Source organism: Notechis scutatus, chromosome 5 (assembly GCF_049901735.1).
Source record: "Notechis scutatus isolate UNSWTSFEM ecotype Mainland chromosome 5, rNotScu1.2, whole genome shotgun sequence".
Taxonomy (NCBI): Eukaryota; Metazoa; Chordata; class Lepidosauria; order Squamata; family Elapidae; genus Notechis; species Notechis scutatus.
The window spans coordinates 72,829,677-72,848,874 of record NC_142013.1 but is presented as its reverse complement, the minus strand read 5'-3'; the positions used below and the strand labels follow the sequence as shown (position 1 = coordinate 72,848,874).

Genomic DNA, 19,198 nt, shown 5'->3' with positions numbered 1-19,198 from the left:
TGGAGGCTTCAGGAAAGCCCCTGGAGCCCAGGGAGGACAAAAATGCCCCCCACATGGTGCAGGATGCCAACTAGGCCATGCCCACCATGGCCATGCCCACTCAGCAACCGGGCAGAGAACCTGTTGCTAAAATTTTTGAAGCCCACCCTGCATAGTAATATGTTTTCACTTGCTTTGGGGAGTATCATTTATGGGGAGGATTATTTGTCCCTGCATGGATGAGCATGAATAGCCAATGAACATATGATAAATTATTCTGCTACATTCCTAATCTAGGCTCCTGGAAGAAGTATGCTTCCAGAGCTAATGGTCCATACATTGATTTCTATTACTCACAATATTGCATTGGTAATTATTCACCTTTTCTTTCTTCTTTCCATCCCCTCTACTCTTCAAAGATTATATTGAAAGCTGTATCCTTTTCTTTTCCTAAAAGCTTGGAGCCTGGAAGCCTTTCATGGTTATTCTTGAACTTCAGTGGTTCAGCATATCTTCTACATCTACTCTGGTGGTCTGTTTCGTTTTGGCTTTGCTCTTTTCTCCTTCTTGTAAAGCACTGTTTTCTTTATTATGTCCAATTGCAATGACTTTTAAAATGTCCTTCATTTTTATTGTTTTTTTATGTGCTTAAAACTGAGCACACTAAACCATAACTTTTTCCAGCACAACCAAATTTATGCTGAAAATGTATTTCAGGTTGTTTTGAGGCAGGAAGGCAAACAAGTATTACAGATTGTATTACAGATTGTAATGCAATCATTTCCACTTTTACGTCTATTTCTTAAATCATCATCAACAGAATAGTGGTATTTTCTGATTTTTATAGCCAGTTACTCATAGCATAGAGAAAAGTATATTGACGAACTGTCCTTAAAATCTTTCATATTGCTCTAGAAACATGCCTTTTTAATTATTTTTTTAGCCACGTAAGAGACTTGTTTCTCAATAGGTATGCATTCAGGAGTGAGTGTGCCTTATCCAAGAAGGCAAAATATGATTTTGTAGAGGTACTTGAAGAAATCAAGTCTATAGAAAAAAGGTACACTATAGAACCCATTAAATGTCACCAAGTTGTTTAATCTTTATTTATGTATAATTCCATTTTCATGCAGTGAAATGTGATCTGGAAAGCTCGTATTACAAGATAGCAGTCTAGAGAATATATCACATCAACATTTTGCCAACCTTTGAATATGGCCCACAAACAATATTTACAAAGCATCGTGGTCAATGGTTTTTATCTATAAAGCCCTTCATGGCATAACGGTTAGTTATTTAAGGGCCTGTTTACCATAGTATCAGCCTGACTGATCTGGCAGGGTTGGCATGCTCCTGGTTCCTTCAATTATTTAATGACATCTATTTGGGTTTTGAAACTGTACCTTTTCTGCAACAACATCCTCTTCTGGAATTAAGTCCTGTGAGATTCAAACAGCCCCAAGCCTACTGGTATTTGAAAGAGCTGGTTTTTGCCAATCCTTTGGTGGGGGTAGCTGCAATCCCTTTAGGCAGTACAACTTACTTTTCTTTGTTGTCTGGTTTTGTCCTTCTTGCCATCTTTACTATTCATTTTTGTCTCCTGTTGCTTTCTGATTCTTAACAATTTAAACAATTTGTAAATTTAATAAATAAAAATAATTGTTATCATAGTTTGTCGCATAGTCAGCCAGATGTTCAGACTGGATATAGCATTTTTGTCCACCTGTTGGAAGAAATAGCCTTCTGGGTTCAGTTCCAAGCGGGGATGACACTGGAAACATGGTGACTGCTTGGAAAGATGGTTTAATGGTGGACAGGATCACATGCCTTCTGTGAAGAAAGAAGAGCTGAAATGCTGAGAGTGCAATTGTTTTATACCCTCTGTTGGGATTTGAATTTGAGCTTGTATTCTGATTAGTTGTCAGACTCCCATGGGGCCATGCAGGGGCAACTCTGTAGGCTGTCCTGAGTCCCAGGCTTGGTTGAACCTTGCTGGATGATGATGTAATAAAAGAGCTTTGGGCAATTCCTATTATAGCTCAACTTGGAGTAGATCTTTGTTATGTAAAATAGACTGGCCTAGGCCATAGTAAATGGTCCATTAGCAAAGGTGGGAGTTTCTGTCTAGCTGAGTTTCTACTTTTCTTTTTAGGGGAAATATTCTGCCTTTTTAGTATATCCAAAATATTTCATTTTTCTAGGAGAGGGATGGGTTTTAACTTCCAACACACCTATCAAATCCTTTCCAAGGACCTGCAGGGGATAGGCAGATGTTGATGTTTTGTGATGTTAGAGGTATCGTTGCAGGATATAAACTGTTTGAGTAAAGTTGCCTTTTGTAATTGACTGATGATGAATTTGTAGCGCCAATGGATCCATGCAGCATGATAATTTTTTAAAGCGATCATTCTATTTTTGACTCTACAACACATGAAAACAAATTCAGTCAGTTTGAACATAAGCACTTTTCACAACATTGAAACTGCTTTAGTACCAATGAAATAATTACAAGCTCATTTTCATAAACAACCTTTTATTTTGTTTAGTTGAGAAACATTTTTTGACAGGGGTTAATTAGGAAGTACTAACCAGCGAGATGTATTTTAAGCTGTGCAAGGAATTCAAACATTTAAATTTCATATGCTAGAAAAGTATGAATAAAATGAGTTATTATTTTACCTCTTCAAAATGGTAAAAGCAAACATATTCAGCTTCATTTCAGAATCTTTAGAGCTACATAGTTTTGTTAAACTATCTTATTTAGAATGATATAGGATTTATATATAATTGTTTAGCTCTATTTTGTACATGCATTCATAATAAACATTAAATACATATATAGAAATAGCAATAGAACTTAGACTTATATACCACTTCAGCGCTTTACAGCCCACTCTAAGCAGTTTACAGAGTCAGCATGTTGCCCCCAACAATCTGGGTCATTTTACCGACCTCGGAAGGATGGGAGGCTGATATACTTGTAAGGAAACAATTTACTTGACTATTTATAAAATAACAATTTGTCAAAATTAACTAATGAGTCAGAGTTAAGTATACAATATGATAAATTATCAAAGGAGTTTTCCTGGGAAAACAAATGCGAATCAACTGTCAGACCAAGAAGCTCCATTTAGTATTGTGGAAAATATTCTTTAAGACAATGACAAACAATTCCAACAATAATGTACGAAGACAGATTACAACTAATAACTGTTGAATCTGTCTTAGAGAATTAAATATTTCTACCCAATTGCTTAAGCTTTTATTTGTTTACATGGGTGCAGACAGTAAAAAAAATAGCTAAAAGTTTCAGATTTCCAAGCAGAATATCAAAGATATCAAACAGGGCATTTATTATTTTTTTAAACAAACAATTTGGCATATTCTCCTAAAGTATACAACTAAATTACCTCCTTGCCTATAGATAGTGGGATAGTAAGTAATAAAAACTAATCAAGGCTATCTCTGGAGACTTCCTTCCTACTATTAGACTTGCATAGTTGAGGATATTGGGGCTTAAGTAAGGTCATTAGAAATTGTTAAAGTATTTGCTAGATATCTTTTTTATCATCATGGCAGGATGGGACCTACTGTCTGAGAGCAAATCTCAGCATTTTAGCAGAATAGAAAATTTTCCCAGGGAATTGCACTTGCTGTTAAATCCAAGGGCTCACATATATTATTTGTTGCTTCATATTTGAATTCATTTCTCCTATCGTGCAGATGCCAGAAAAAATTATGGCAAAGAATATTAGACAGCAGCTACCATTAAAAACAGGGGGATTGCTCATGGCAGCCCAGGGTCTTGCTTCAAGCTCTATTATTATTAAAAGTGGAATCTCACGACACCTTTAAAACTAACAAAATATTAATAATTGTTAGCAGAGCTATAATTTAATCTTCATTAAAAATAAGGCCATGGAAATAATGCTTCCATTTATCTTCTATTAATGCCAGGTCACTGCAAATGAAGATGCTATGAAGCTTTATTAGATTAATTCTCAGATATTACTGGACAACTTCAGTGCTGATGGCAATAAACTTGGCAAATGGGCCAAGTTTATTGCCATCAGCAATTACCATTTTTTAACTGCTAGAATTTTTAGTGTCGTTGTTTTAAAAAAAATCTAAGTACCTATAGGACTTTAATAAGAATTGTTATAATACATAATCTTTATTTGCATACTAAAAAGGTAAAGGCTTCTTTGTTCAGTCATGTCCAGCGCGATGTTCGTCTCAGTTTCTTGGCTGAGGGAGCCAGCATTGGCATTTCCCCATGTCAAGTAGCCAGCATGGCTATACGCCGGGGTGCACAAAATGCCTTCCCGACGAAATGGTCCCTAGTTTGCATGCTTTCGAACTGCTACCTAGGTAGACAGGAGCTGGGGAAGGAACGGGAGCTCACCCCATATTACCAATCCGTAATCTTAAATGGGAAGTGTGTGATTAGTCCAGACCCTTTCCTGCCCCAAGTTTTAAGCTGCTTTAAAAAGACCGCAAAGGTTTATCTGTTGGCTCAGAGAACAAAATGCTGAACTAACGAGAGACCCTTTACCTTCCGATCACATTATAAGGAACTGAGGTTCAGATAAAAAAAAATAACCACTAGAAAGTGAACATAGCCTTGAACCCGAGATCTTCCTCAGGATCGGCCGCTTTCTTCTCAGGGGAGCAGGCTGAGCTTTCATTGCCCCAACCCCCCACCCCCTTCCCAAATCCAAGCCGCTGCCGCCTCGCTACCCGTTAGTCGCTCCCGCTTCTCCCCGGGCTCTTCGCTCTGCGCGCGAGGCGGACCTCTGCGCAGGCGCGGAGGAAGGCGCGCTCACTTCTCCTGCGAACGCCTCAGCGAGCTAAGCCGGGAGGCGCGCGGGCGCGCGCTTCTCCACGATCTTCATGGTGCCGGTAGATGCTGCACGCTTAGCGGGAGGGGGGGTGGGGGTAGCAGGAACCGTCGCCGGCGATTTCCTCGGCAAGGATAGCCGCTGTTGCTGGAGAAGGAAAACAATCATGCATAACCTTCTTCGTGGCACGGAGCTGTTGCTGGAATGAGCAAGCGAGTGCACAAGTGAGGCGTTGCTCAGGCGTTCCCCTGGATGGATGTGTTTAGCTTTGTCAAGATTGCTAAGCTCTCCGGGTAAGTGCTGCCGCTTCTCCTCACGAGTCCTTTTTCGTACATCCCACCCACCCCCACCTCCCCCGAATTGCTGCTGCTGCTGCTGCTGCTGTTGCCGCCGTCTATACCGATTATCATGTCAGTTCCGGTGCTGTTCTCTGTTAGTGCTGGGGGCGGTAGAGAAATGGAAGGAATTCAGAGGTGAGTCGTTAATCCAACTTCCTTGCCTCTTCGTTGCCCAATTGGTGGTACCTTCTGTTGGGTCGGGGCATCTGCTCTGAGTTGGCGGCATAAAGACGACGATTTCCCCCGGGTCCATCCAAGAGGTTTTCGGCACGGGGGGCGGCGATTCCTGGGGAGATGAGGCTGGGTCCCCTCTCTCCCGGGCAAGCGGCGCTGCTTCCAGAACTCTGGACCGGGAACTGCGTCGTGCTTATGTCCCTGGAAATGAACTTCCTTGTGGGTGATTTTCAGCGCGTCGGTAGAATGGAGCTAGGCGGAGAAAGATCCGTCAGCCATGGCTTCCCAAGCCCTTGGATCTAAATTTTCTAGTGTGAACTTCCAGTTTGATATACTTGGAAATGCTTCGCAGCTTTTTATGTGTGTGTGTGTGTGTGTGTGTTTTTAAAAGAAAACATTTCCACCAGCTCAGAAGCTTGCCTAAACGCCCATCTTTAGTTTTACCTCTTACCTCGTTGGTCTCCTTCTCTTATTTGAAGTTAGAACTGCATCACAAAGATTTTTTAGAAAAGATGCGAAATAACCCAAAGTTTGTCATCAGTTGGTCAGTGCTGAATACGATTAGATCTATTTTTGTTTAGCGAAGCATATGTGAAATGTACCATTAACTTTCCTCACAACACAGACTGAATATAAAGAGGAAAAAGGAGACTGTTTTAGAAAAAAGTTAGACCTCAGACCCACAGAAATACTAATGATCGGATTGAGATATATTTCAGTGTAGTTCAAAGAGTTCATTGGAGGCACATGGAATGAAAATCTACTCATTCTCAAAGAAGGATGGTACACGTCTCTTAATGATCTGCTGTAGGTGTACTTCACTACTTCTCTCATGTTAGGTCCCCTTCCACTATGATCCCCTGTCTTGCAGAGAGGATTCCTGAAGAAAAAAACCTTCATTTGTTCTTTTTGTTTTTTTAAATATTAATTATTGTGACAGTTCTTACATTAGTTGTAATATACTTTGGTATGAGTGGTATTCAAAAAATGTTCTAAGAAACAGTAAATAATGAAACTGCTGAACTTTTTGTAAGAAACATTACAAATCGACATTTGATTGAATAAGAAGCATGTTCCATTTTCAGACTGGACAAAATGTATTTTCCCTGATCTTCAATCATTGAAATGGAGTGTATACCAAGAGAAAACTCTTATTAGATAATTTTATACAGTACAAGAATACTAACATCGACAAATTCTACAGGTGTGAAATCAAGAACTTCCAAATCGTCAGTGTTATTTCACAGCTCTTCAGACACTTAATCTTTTATTCAAGAATTGGGTTACTCAGCAGAACTCTTATACAAGACTGCTATATTATTTGTGTTATTACAGACAAGAATGTAGGCCTGTTACATGTAGAAGATTTATGTAGAACAACCTATTCTACCAAGATGAAACTCTTGGTTTTTTTCCTAACACATTTTAAAGTTACCAAACAGTGCATTCTGTAAAGCAGCTAATAAATACTTACATAACTTCTCCTTCTAGCCTAGGTTCTTCTGGTTTCTATCTCATCAGCTTTAATACTATTATTTTTCCACATAATCTTTAGATAATTTATTTTAATACTTTTGTTAGAAGTGAACAGATCTTTATAGTAATGAGTGATAATATGTAAGGATATTAACATTTTATCTAGTGGTTGACTCTCATATATCAGAAAATCCTTGTGTGCACTTAAATTTTCTAAAGGAGAGTTAACATATTGCGCTTAGGATGCATCCTTGTGATGATAGGTATCTGGTTAGTTCCACCTTAAATTTTAAACAGTCTTATTGTTATGTTCAGAATGAATTATAATAATTTAATGCTATCAAATTCTTAAATGATGGTTCATGTTTTTATTGTACCACTATTCTGAAAATAATAATAACTTTGTACTAGTATTTGGGTCCAAATGCTTTTCTTTATCCATGTCAATGGAGCTTTATTATTTGTAAATTGACAGGCAAAGCTTAAGGAGGTTGGACTTCTTCAGAAGTGGTAGAACCTCAGTTCCCACAATCCCCTGCAATCAAAACTAATTTTGACTGGGAATTCTGGAATTCTAACTCCTAATGTTTTTAAAGATGTCAGATAACTTTAATAGTTGTCTGATCTCCTGGGTATCACGAGTAGGGACAAATAAAACATTAAGAAAAAGGGCAATATAAATGTGGCTCTTAAAATACTTCTTATTCAGTATGTGATTTTTTTAACCATAGGGAACAAGTGCATAAAAGAAAAAAAATAGAGAATAATATTCAGGGCAGGGCAAAATACATTACCGAGATGTTGGCAATTGTGAAACAACATAGCAGGAGTAAGCTACAAAGAAGAATGAAATAAAGGGTTTATAATATTAACTGAGAAGCAGCAGTATTCAGGAGCAAATGTGGGCAGAATAAGTAGGATGTTTGTACAGAGTGTGACATTTGCTTGCCTGTCCAGGAATAATTCATTTTTATGTTTGCACTTCCATATATACTTTTACAATTCGATGGGTACCTGGCTAATTAAATTCATTATGTGTTATTTTTAGGCTGTAATCTTATTTGGTAACAAGTTCAAATAAATACCTCTATGAAAATTACTTGTCTAAGTAGAATTATGAAGGATTCCACTCTCATTTTTTATTTAATGTTATTTATAATTTTCTCTTCATAACATACACAACTTAAAAAGCTGATCTGTACTTTGTATAAGGTTTGAGGATGGTTGTAAAAGATTATTATTCTGAAAACATTAATTCATGCAATCACTTTAATGTAAATTTAAAGTGCTCTTGCTTGTTGGTTATATGCTTTGCTACCATGGACAGAGTCTGGAAGCAAGCTCTATCAGATAAGACTTTCATATGAATTGATTAATCGGTAAAATTTAGCTCAAAATATTTTTGCAAAAACAAAACTAGAAAGCAATTTTCTATGTAGTCTTGTTGGCATGAATTACAGACCAGGTCAGACATTATTGGGATTGGAATTACTGGGATTCAGATCAGTTGATTTCAAGGTCTTTTTCACATTTAACAGCAGCATCAGTCCCTAATTTTTTGCTGATTTCCTGCCCCAGTATATTTTTTGGTTTTATGAACAAGAAGGAAATTTTCTATAGCAATTGTAATGATGACTTTGTATTGTTACATAGAATATGTGATCATAGGACCAGAAAAAAAATCAGATTATTGACTAATGTTTCTCAAAGTAATCTATATTATGACTCTGCATTGCTTCATGTTCAGAAGCAAAGATGTGCTTCCGAGTGCACAAGGCTCATGTCATTGTGCCTGTCTGCAGCTTCTTAAAATAACTGTTTCTTTTCTCAGGATTGTGCAGTTGCTCAGCTATACTGTAAAACTGAAAAAAAAAATACAATCTTGGTTTAAAGAATTACAGACATGTCCTAAATGTGTATCCCCAACTACTGGAAATAATTTTTGACCTTTACATTTGCACAGCTTTAGTCTGCATGACGAGCTCTCTTTTAAACTGGGCCCTTTTGTAGCCCAGTTATGTTTCTTTTATTAAACAAAAAGTGTATGATTTCCACTAGGCCAGAGCTGTTAAACTCCCGGCCTGTGTGCTGATGTGTCACACGCTGGCCACACCCATGCCCTGTTTAGCAAAGGGGAAAAAAGTCCTGATACTTCATGTGATGCCGCTGTGAATTTGACACCTGTGCACTAGGCTATACAGGTAATCTTCATTTATTTGGGGCCAGAATTTTCATTGCTAAACAATAATAAAACATGATATCATGTGGGCATCATATCATGTGGGCATCATTTGCTTAGTGAAGGAAATCATGACAGTCCCTGTTGTCATTCTTAAGCAAGGAACATTATTTCTAAGTGAGGTCTCCTTGCAACTTTCTGCTAGCTTCCAACAAATAAAGTCGGTGGGGAAATCAGCAGGAAGTCATACATTTTCAGTATGACTCACCAAGCAGGTTGGTGGGTAGGTTACTAGCTATTGTAGTGCAGTGTGAGCATAGCTGGGCAGGAGGTAGCTGCTGGATAGGAGATTGTGCCCTGGTTTCTGGTATGGTGTAGTATGAATGCAGCAAGGCCAAGGATGGCTGCTTTTGGGTGAGGGTGTGCGTGCTGGTGGCCAGGCCAGCACCATATGATGTGTGTGTTGATGTATACAAACTACAGAGGGGTTTTTTTTACTCTGTAGCTAGGATCCTTGGAAAAAAAGAGCCATAGGATAGGAGTGATTTACAAGAGCAACTTATACTTTCCTTGCTAGTTCCAAATTAACTTTGCTTCTAAGAAGTCTTCAGAGGAGGTTGCAAATGGCAATCACATGACCACAGGACACTGCAACCTTTACAAGAACAAGGTGGTTGGCCAAGCAACTGGATCACAATCATGTGTGTGCTTGGAGGGCCAGAACTTCAAGAGATGGATATAAGTACCAGTCATTCAGTAGTCATAACTTTCAGCTATTGCTGAACAACTGCTCATTAAGCAAGAACTACCTGTAATGATAATTATTTTTCAGGAAGGAAAAGCAATTTGTTTCCTTCCATGAAGACAACTTTATAATTAAATTAAATAATATAATTTTGCAATTTTCTATATTTGTTTAAGGTAATCTGATGAGGAATGGCTGGTCACAAAACATCCATTTTAATTATTTCATTTACATCCTAAAATTTAAAACCAAGGAATCGAGTAGAATAGCAAACCTGGTGTATGCTAAGAGAGGTAGTTGTATTGTAAATCAAGGATAGTAGTGATTTATGAATTCATATGTAGCATTTACATTTAAATAAATAAGCTTAAATGTTTTATGTGTTTGCTATCTCACAACTGTGATTCTGGGTAGCATACAAGAATTAAAATATGAATTACAAGAGACAATCTTTGGTGCCCAAGGAGAAAACAATAACCTAATCACATGAAAAAACCTACATTCACCTGAGAGCTCTCCTAATCTCTTGACAAATGTCAGCAACAGTCTTCAATGCCTTATATAAGGCTAACAATATTCGGCGCTCTGGATCTCTGGGGGGGTGTAGGGCAGATACCGTCATAGAGAATAATGAGGAATGCCCAAATTGCATCATTGCAATTTGGACCAGCTGCAGCTTTCAAGTGCTTCATAAAGCATATATTAGAATAATTTAAATGGGAGGTAACTAAGACATGAGTAATCATGAGCAAAGCTTCCCAATTCAGGAATGGTTGCAATTGGTTCCCAAGACGAATCTGTATAAAGGCCACTCTAGTTGCAGCTGCCAATTACTCTTTGAGTTGGAGCTGAGGAGGAACCCAAAGTTGCACAGTAACTCTGATTGGAGAGGTACATTCCCAGCCAGAGTTAAAAGAGAGAAAACCTCCAGAACTGGGTAACCTTAAAATCTATAGCAAAATTCAATCTTTTTTGGCTTGGGCTGAATCGTGTTCTCCTCTATTCAGGCCCTTGGATCCATTAGACATTGGAAAAAGACTTCTTGAATCTTTTGTTACCCCAGTATGGAGAAATACAATTGTGTATCATTAGCATACTATATGATACTACACCCCATACTGACTGATGACCTTACGCAGTGGCTTCATGTAGAAGGTAAGTAGGAAAGGATAGGGACCCGAGGCAGCTCACAAAACAGGAATCTTGAACTCAACTACTGTCCTCTACCAATATTGATTGGAATCAGTTACAGAAAGAGAGCTACTATAATAATCTGGGGTGACAGTTACAGTAGGTCCTGCTCCCGTAAGAGTAGATATAATACTAGAGCATTCTAGAACCAGCAGGGAGCAATACATCTATGACAAGGAGCTGGTGGTAACATCCTACTACTCCAGATCACCTTTCCACTGCCCCGAGATCAAATTGGTTCTAATGTTTGTACTTTGCTGTGAGTCAGATCAGAGGACTTAGATCACCTTGCCATGGTGGACATGACTTTTTTTTTTTTTGAAAATTTTATTTGGGTTTTCACAAAAAAAAACCATAATACAAATGAAACATCTTTTTTTGAAAATAGCATGGTCCTGGGTTATCACTTCTTCATACAGACACAAACTCAATTTCATGCTCATTTTTGTGTTCTATTGTATCTTATTACTGTTTTACATTTTCTACATAGTTTTTTCCCCTCTTTTAATTTTCTCAACTTTATTTTGATTATCTCATCTCACTTCAAATCATTATATTTATACTTTTGTCTGTCCTGTTTCAATTTCATATTATCTTCTCTCATTAAACAAATTTTCCCCTGTAGTTACTAATTGGAGTATGACACCTTTATATCTTTTAATTTTATCCATTCAACTCTTATTTAAGCTTCAATGTATACCTTTAAGATTATAACATTCAATATAATACATAACTTCCAATCGAATTCTGCTTGGTGCATTCTTAAAATACACACTACATTCTTAAAAAAAGATTTTATATATATATATATATATATATATATATATATATATATATATATATATATATGTGTGTGTGTGTGTGTGTGTAAATAAAGCACTCATTCCATTCCAATTCAATTCTATCATTAATATTCATTAAAATCTTAACATCTTTAACATTCCTTTCAATTAAATATCATATTTCCTTGGGAACACTTATAAACTTTCCATAATTAATTCTCCCCCCCCATATTTCTCTTCACTTATATTTTATAAATCATTAATAATAATTAAAATGTTCCCATCCTTTCTTAATTTAATTCTCTCATTCACTTTATTTCATTTATTTATTAACAAACATTCCATTAGATTACGATAAATATTTAATCCATCATTTTAATCATATTTTCTAAAATTATTTCTATTTGTAATATAACAATACTATCTTATGTACCTTTGCAGAATCCCTTTTACAATTAAGTTTTCACCCATTATCTCTAAACAGGCTTATACTTTCAATTCTTATACCTTTACCTGTTTCTCTATATCTTGTTTCTGTCCTTTATAACTTCTTTTCCTTTCCTTCTTCCCCCTCTTCTTCTCCCTCCCCTTTTTACCTCCTTGTCTCTCTACTTCTAATTCTCTCTTCTGTAATCCCCTCTTCTGTTGTTTTCTAATATTATACTTATTTTTCAAACTATTCTTTTTTTTTGGCTGTTTTTTCAAATCTTAAACTTTTCATTCTCTTTCCCCAATTTCCTTTTCCCCCCCCACATAAAATTACTTGATCATTAAAGATGGCTTCTTCTTTGTCCCAATCTTCTTGTTCTGCACACATTTCTTGTTGTTTCTCATAGTTCCAGATCTCCATTTCTAAGAGTTGAAATAAGAAGCCAAAAGAACCTCTTCCTTCTTGTGCATCTTCTTTGTACGTTTTAAATTCCATTTTCAGTTCTTCTAAAAGTGGTGCCATTTTAAACACTTTTAAACAACCACATGATTGATTTTAGTCATTTAAATGCAATAACCAAAAATCCAAAGATCACCAAGTAATCCAAATAATCCAAAGCTGTTTCTTCTTGCTTCTTTTTTCCACTTTCTCTTCCTGGGGTTCTATTATTTTGTTGCCAAGTTTCAGTTAAAATGTATCTCTTAGGATTCTTGTTGAAGTTTCACTGTAAATTCCTTTTAGTTCGAGGCAGTCTCCTCCATTTTTCCAGATCCTGCCCTTTTATTCTTTTTCTCTCCTTTCCTGCTTTTAAAAGATTTTAAGTATCCAGAAATCTTTATTATCCCTTTGACAATTTATTTTCAGCTTAAATGCCTATTGATGTCAAAGTGGATTTCCCCCCCCCCCCTTGCTTAAGTCTCTTAACTGTCAGTATAGGGAAGGGAAGAAAAAAACACCAAATCCTTTCCCTTCCCTCTCTCCTTCGCTGCTTCAAAATCTTCTTTGGGAACAATGTTTTTTTTAAAATAGTTTAAATTCCAGGGTACCTTATGTTGTTGCTTTTGCAGTTTAACCCGGTCAACCAAAACTTTCTCTTCTTATCTTCCTCCTGCACATTCTTTTCCGGTCGAGTTCTTATTTGAGGTGGCCATTTCTGACCACCGCTGCAACCGCCTTCGGGAAAGGGAGTAATGGCCAGCTGGGGAGGAGAGATGCGGCTCTCCTCAACCCTGCTGGCAGTCTCCCCCCTCTTCACCACCTCTACAGGGTGGCTTAGCCCCGAAACCAGCCGGCTCGGGGCGCTCCAGCAGCGAGCACAGATCGAAACCACGCACGATCGTGGTTTCGGTCTGTCGGCGAAGGAACTCAAACCGGAAATCGGTGGACATGACTTTTTGAGCTGTTTTTGAGTCCACACTCAAGGGCAGCAGATTGAAGTTTTCCTGAATTATAAGTCTGGGAAATTCTACCATCAAACTAGCCACAGATGTTAGCAGTTTTGACAGGTTGCTGTGCAGCAGGGAGGCTAGTTAGTACACAAGCAATCCCTTCTGATCCCTACGAGTTTCAAAATCAAATGCTAAGCAATCTGAAGGGGTACCTCAAAGCCATCTTATACAATAAATAAAGTGAGAATAAAGTTGGCTTATGTGAACTGCATTATAAAGACCAGATCAGAAAATTAACACCCTCAGAAAACTAGAATTTTACTTTATTGAGATAGATGACAGGTGAAACTCGAAAAATTAGAATATCATGCAAAGTTCATTTATTTCAGTAATGCAACTTAAAAGGTGAAATTAATATATGAGATAGACTCATTACATGCAAAGAAAGATAGTTTAAGCTGTGATTTGTCATAATTGAGATGATTATGGCTTACAGCTCATGAAAACCCCAAATCTACAATCTTAGAAAATTAGAATATTGTGAAAAGGTTCAATATGCTAGGCTCAAAGTGTCCCACTCTAATCAGTTAATTAAGCCATAACACCTGCAAAGGGTTCCTGAGCCTTTAAATGGTCTCTCAGTCTGGTTCAGTAGGAATCATAATAATGGGAAAGACTGCTGACCTGACAGTTGTGCAGAAAACCATCATTGACACCCTCCATAAGGAGGGAAAGCCTCAAAATTGCAAAGGAATTTGGATGTTCCCAAAGTGCTGTATCAAAGCACATTAATAGAAAGTTATGTGGAAGGGAAAAGTGTGGAAGAAAAAGGTGCACAAGCAGCAGGGATGACCGTAGCCTGGAGAGGATGGTCAGGAAAAGGCCATTCAAAAGTGTTGGGGACTTTCACAAGGAATGGACTGAGGCTGGAGTCCGTGCATCAAGAGCCACCACACACAGATGGATCCTGGACATGGGCTTCAAATGTTGTATTCCTCTTGTCAAGCTGCTCCTGAACAACAAACAACGTCAGAAGCGTCTTACCTGGGCTAAAGAAAAACAGACCTGGTCTGTTGCTCAGTGGTCCAAAGTCCTCTTTTCTGATGAGAGCAACTTTTGCATCTCATTTGGAATCCAAGGACCCAGAGTCTGGAGGAAGAATGGAGAGGCACACACTGCAAGATGCTTGAAGTCCAGTGTGAAGTTTCCACAGTCTATGTTGATTTGGGGAGCCATGTCATCTGCTGGTGTTGGTCCACTGTGCTTCATTAAGTCCAGGGTCAACGCAGCCGTCTACCAGGAGATTTTGGAGCACTTCATGCTTCCTTCCGCAGATGAGCTTTATGGGGATACTGACTTCATTTTCCAGCAGGACTTGGCACCTGCCCACGCTGCCAAAAGCACCAAAAACCTGGTTCAATGACTGTGGGGCATTGCCAAGAGAAAGATGAGAGATATGAGACCGAACAATACAGAAGAGCTGAAGGCTGCTATTGAAGCATCCTGGTCTTCCATAACACCTCAGCAGTGCCACAGGCTGATAGCTTCCATGCCACACCGCATTGAGGCAGTAATTGCTGCAAAAGGGGCCCAAACCAAGTACTGAGTACATATGCATGCCTATACTTTTCAGAGGTTCGATATTGTTCTATGTACAATCTTTGTTTTATTGATTGAATGTAATATTCTAATTTTCTGAGATTGTGGATTTGGGGTTTTCATGAGCTGTAAGCCATAATCATTTCAATTATGACAAATCATGGCTTGAACTATCTTGCTTTGCATGTAATGAGTCTATTTCATATATTAGTTTCACCTTTTCAGTTGCATTACTGAAAGAAATGAACTTTTGCACGATATTCTAATTTTTTGAGTTTCACCTGTATATTAACAGTATCATGCAAGACTGTTTTGCTATACTTCCCCTCTTTCTTATACTTCAGTGAATTAGGGAAGCTTTTTCCCAAACTGCTTCTGAATATTGTCTTGTTTCCCATGACTTAAATAATGTTTCAGTCTTCATTACCTTGTTACTTTACTATTTCCATCAAAGTCTCCTCCCTTGTTCTCTACAGGAACAGGTGATATGCTTGAAATAATAGATTGGCATTTCATAATTTGCTTAATTATATTCAACCTGAATCTTTAATGTTTACCTATAAAGCTGCAGGCATAATTCCTGTTAATTTTGAATAATAGGGATCACTTTTCTGGAAGATTAATAACATTTAAGACAGCTCTTCCGATGTGGTACATAAGACCTTTGTCAATGAAGATTTAATTTCCATGTGACATTGGTAAGCTGCAACAACAGATCTTATCTAAAAGTAAAAGGAAGCATATTGAACCAGCAATTTTTAATTTATGGAATTGTTTACTATCTACTGTGAATGTCAGTTAGTTTAGTAAATAAGGGGTTAAAATATATTCAACAAAAATACTTTATTAAAACATGATAAAGTGATAAGATGGTGAGCAATATTGAAATCTCACTAATTGAGAATTCAATATATCCTCACTCCCAGGACACAGGGAAATAGCTGAATCTTAACCACCTTCCTAAATGTCTGTAGAGTTGGAGCCAACTCTCTATTGGGGAAGCATAGGTCCAAAAAGGCAGATGCTAGCATAGAGAAGATGTGACTTCTGGGTCCCCTAAGATATAATGGGAAGAAAGTATACCTTGAGGAACAGGAGAAAAAGACACAAGTATAGCAACTGTCAGATAAAAAAATCTGAGTCCAGGCCAAAACTGTAACCTGAATAAGTGCCTCAGATAAGTCTGTATTTCTCATGAAGATAAAGAAGGGGGAGGGAACATTCAAATTTGCAAGTATTTGTTACTATAATTTTGTAATATAAAAGTAGTATTAGCATGCATGACTTTGGTTTCCTAGTCTGAACTATCATGAAGGGCTGACAGAAGATGATATTACTTTTGTGAAGGGACACAACACCTTCTCTTTGTTGAAATATGTGTGATGGATAGATACCCTTGGGAACAGACTTCATGTTCTGTGTCATGTAGGTGATAATAGGAGCCAATGCAGCTGACAAGAGTAGAGATATTACATGATCATAGCAAGGAATACCCATAGTTACCTGCGCTGCCAGATTCAGGATCATTTGCAGCTTTTAGAAGGCCGTCAAGACAGCACACTGTAAATGCATTGCAATAATCTAATTGGGAAGTGACTAAGATATAAGTGAACTGTGAACAGGACCTTCCTAATCCACAAAAGGGCCAAGTGAAGCATAATATGAAGTTGGGCTGTTGGTCTGAGCTCTGAACTTGGCAATTTGGTTGCAAATGTTTCATCACTATTTGAGGAGACATGGTCAGTGAATTGTGCTCCTCTGTCAGAGCACTGATCTTTAAATATCTTTTTATGTGATGCAAATTAGTGTGGATGTTGTTTTTTGTTTTTACTTCTGAGTCATGGTCTGACTTCGGATTGTTTGATTAGCTGGCTGTTGTTACAGAGACATGGTCTTTGGTTTTAAGTTCCTTCTATGTGATGCAAATTAGTGTTTGGATACTGCTGAGTCATGGTCTGGTTTTGGTTGTTGTTACTGAGACATAGTCCAATTTCTTGTGAGCTGAGGGGTTGTGATTTTTGTTGTTCCATAGTGGGGTGCTTGTTTGTTCATTTTAAATGCTATCTTCAGGATCGCGGTTGATGCAGTTCTTTCATTTTCAGTGATTGGTAGACTGGATTGATGTCAATATGTCTGTTTATTGACTTATTGGTGGAAAACCAGGCTTTGGTGAATTCTCTTTTCATAATATGAAGTTTTGCATAGAACCCCCAGTCATAACTGTTCTTTTAGTAGGTGCTGTGACTTCAGGAAGACGTCAGATTGTGAATTATAGTGAAACTGAATGATCTGGTTCAGAATAAAGGATGAAATATCTCCAGTTCCTGGGCTATGTGTCTCAATCCCTCCTGGCCCCAGCCACCTGTGCTTTGAATGGTTAAGCTGCAGCCTGTATTACACATCTAGGCCCCATGATTCCAGACCTTGGAAGAGAACTATGACAGTTTCACCTGGATGATGGGACAGAGACATAAAGCTGACTGTCATCAGCATATCAAGTAAAAAGGGGAAATGGAGGCCCTAGGTATCCCAGGAAGCAGGAATATTGAGTTTTGTTTGAATCACCTCTATGGAACAGTGTCCCCCCATCTGATGGTATCATAGTTGATGGTATCAAAGGCTGCCAAGAGATTGAGGAGGGCTAAGATGGAATCACTACCTGCATCCTGAGCCTACCAGGTGTCATTAGTGAGCCAAAGCTGTTTCAATACCAAACCACAGTCTGAAACCAGACTGGAAATAGTCTGGATAATCTGCTTCCTTCAGAATCCAGTAGACTGATCATATTCACAACAAATTCCCACAAAAAGGGAAGGTTTGAGACTGGATAGAAAAAAGAAATTGTCCAGATCTGAGGGAATTAGCAGTTGTTCTGCCCTTTTCATGCTTGAGGTCTCTCTGGCTCTGTCCCCAGGATCATAAACCTGAGGATCTCTATTACCACCACTGGGGTCATGAGGAGAAAAGCTGTTGTGTAGCAGAGAGGCTAGTATAGTAACAATAATCCCAAGTGATGACTAAGGCTGAACCTCACAACTAAGTTCTCACACAGTTATCTATAGAGTGATAACCCCCTGATAACCCTCAGAGTCACCCAAAATACAATAGTAATCAGGGGTGGGATACAACAGGTTTAACTACCGGTTCGGGATTTACGAGCTTCCCTGCCCGCTGTGAGCCGCGCGCCTGTTAATTGTCATTAGCATGCTGTGTGCAGAGAAGCAGCCTTTGAAACAGCCCTCTTTTCTTGTTTTTTTAACTGCAGCTGTGCCTCGTTCGGCAGCTGAAGTTGAAAAATCAGGAAATAAAGATCAGGTAAGAGCTCGGGTGGGCAGGTGGGCAAAACATCAGCAGACATAGAACCGGTTCTATGTTTGCTGCTCTTCAGAGCTGCTGGTTCTACAGAGGTGGACAGAACCGATAGAAACCCACCCCGATAGTAATCCACTGCATTGGCAAGAGGATGTGGCTGGCACCAAAACTGAGGCCTGACTGAGTGCATTTGAGAAAGGTGTACCCTCTCACCCCATGCCAAGTCAGGTTTCAGTAATGCATGCTAGATTGGCTCCTTATCCAAGATTAGTATTGGCACTGACTCAGTGTCTGACCATTGTTACGAATTCTCCTGGGCTAATGGCTCCTGCTCAGGCAGCATATCATGGCCATGCTTATGCACATAGATGGACTATAGTCTGCATATAGTCCACCTACTGATCAGAGGTTGAACAATTGGCCCTGTGGTGCAGCCAGAATCACCTGGAACTGAACATGCTTAAAACTGTAGAGATGAGAATGGATTTTAAGAGGAGCCCTTCTATTGTACCACCTCTTACTATATTCAACAGCACAGTATCAGCTGTCTACTTATTTTCAGCAATAGAATTCAGGTTTTTGGTTGTATAATCCCCCAGGATTTGAAATGAACATCTAACATTAGAACCATCATCAAAGAAGCACAACAAAGAATGTTCTTCCTGCATCAACTCAGAAAATTCAGATTGCCCCAGAAGCTGTTGATACAATTTTACAGAGAAATTATTGAGTCTGTTATTTGTACTTCTATAACAGCAACCAAA

The 19,198-nt window shown here is 38.4% G+C and overlaps 1 protein-coding gene across 3 annotated transcripts in view; it reads left to right on the top strand.

Moving 5' to 3' along the window:
- Positions 1 to 4,718: 4,718 nt before the first annotated feature.
- FRMPD4 (FERM and PDZ domain containing 4) overlaps positions 4,719 to 19,198 on the top strand; it is a 196,949-nt gene continuing 182,469 nt past the window's right edge. For 2 of the 3 annotated variants that reach the window (XM_087967031.1, XM_087967028.1), the window contains exon 1: positions 4,720 to 5,113. In XM_087967031.1, coding sequence (XP_087823157.1) covers positions 5,073 to 5,113 — 41 coding nt within the window. In that variant the 5' untranslated portion in view covers positions 4,720 to 5,072. Of the gene's footprint in view, positions 5,114 to 19,198 lie in introns of all 3 variants that reach the window. The other variant, XM_087967030.1, reaches the window with a different exon arrangement.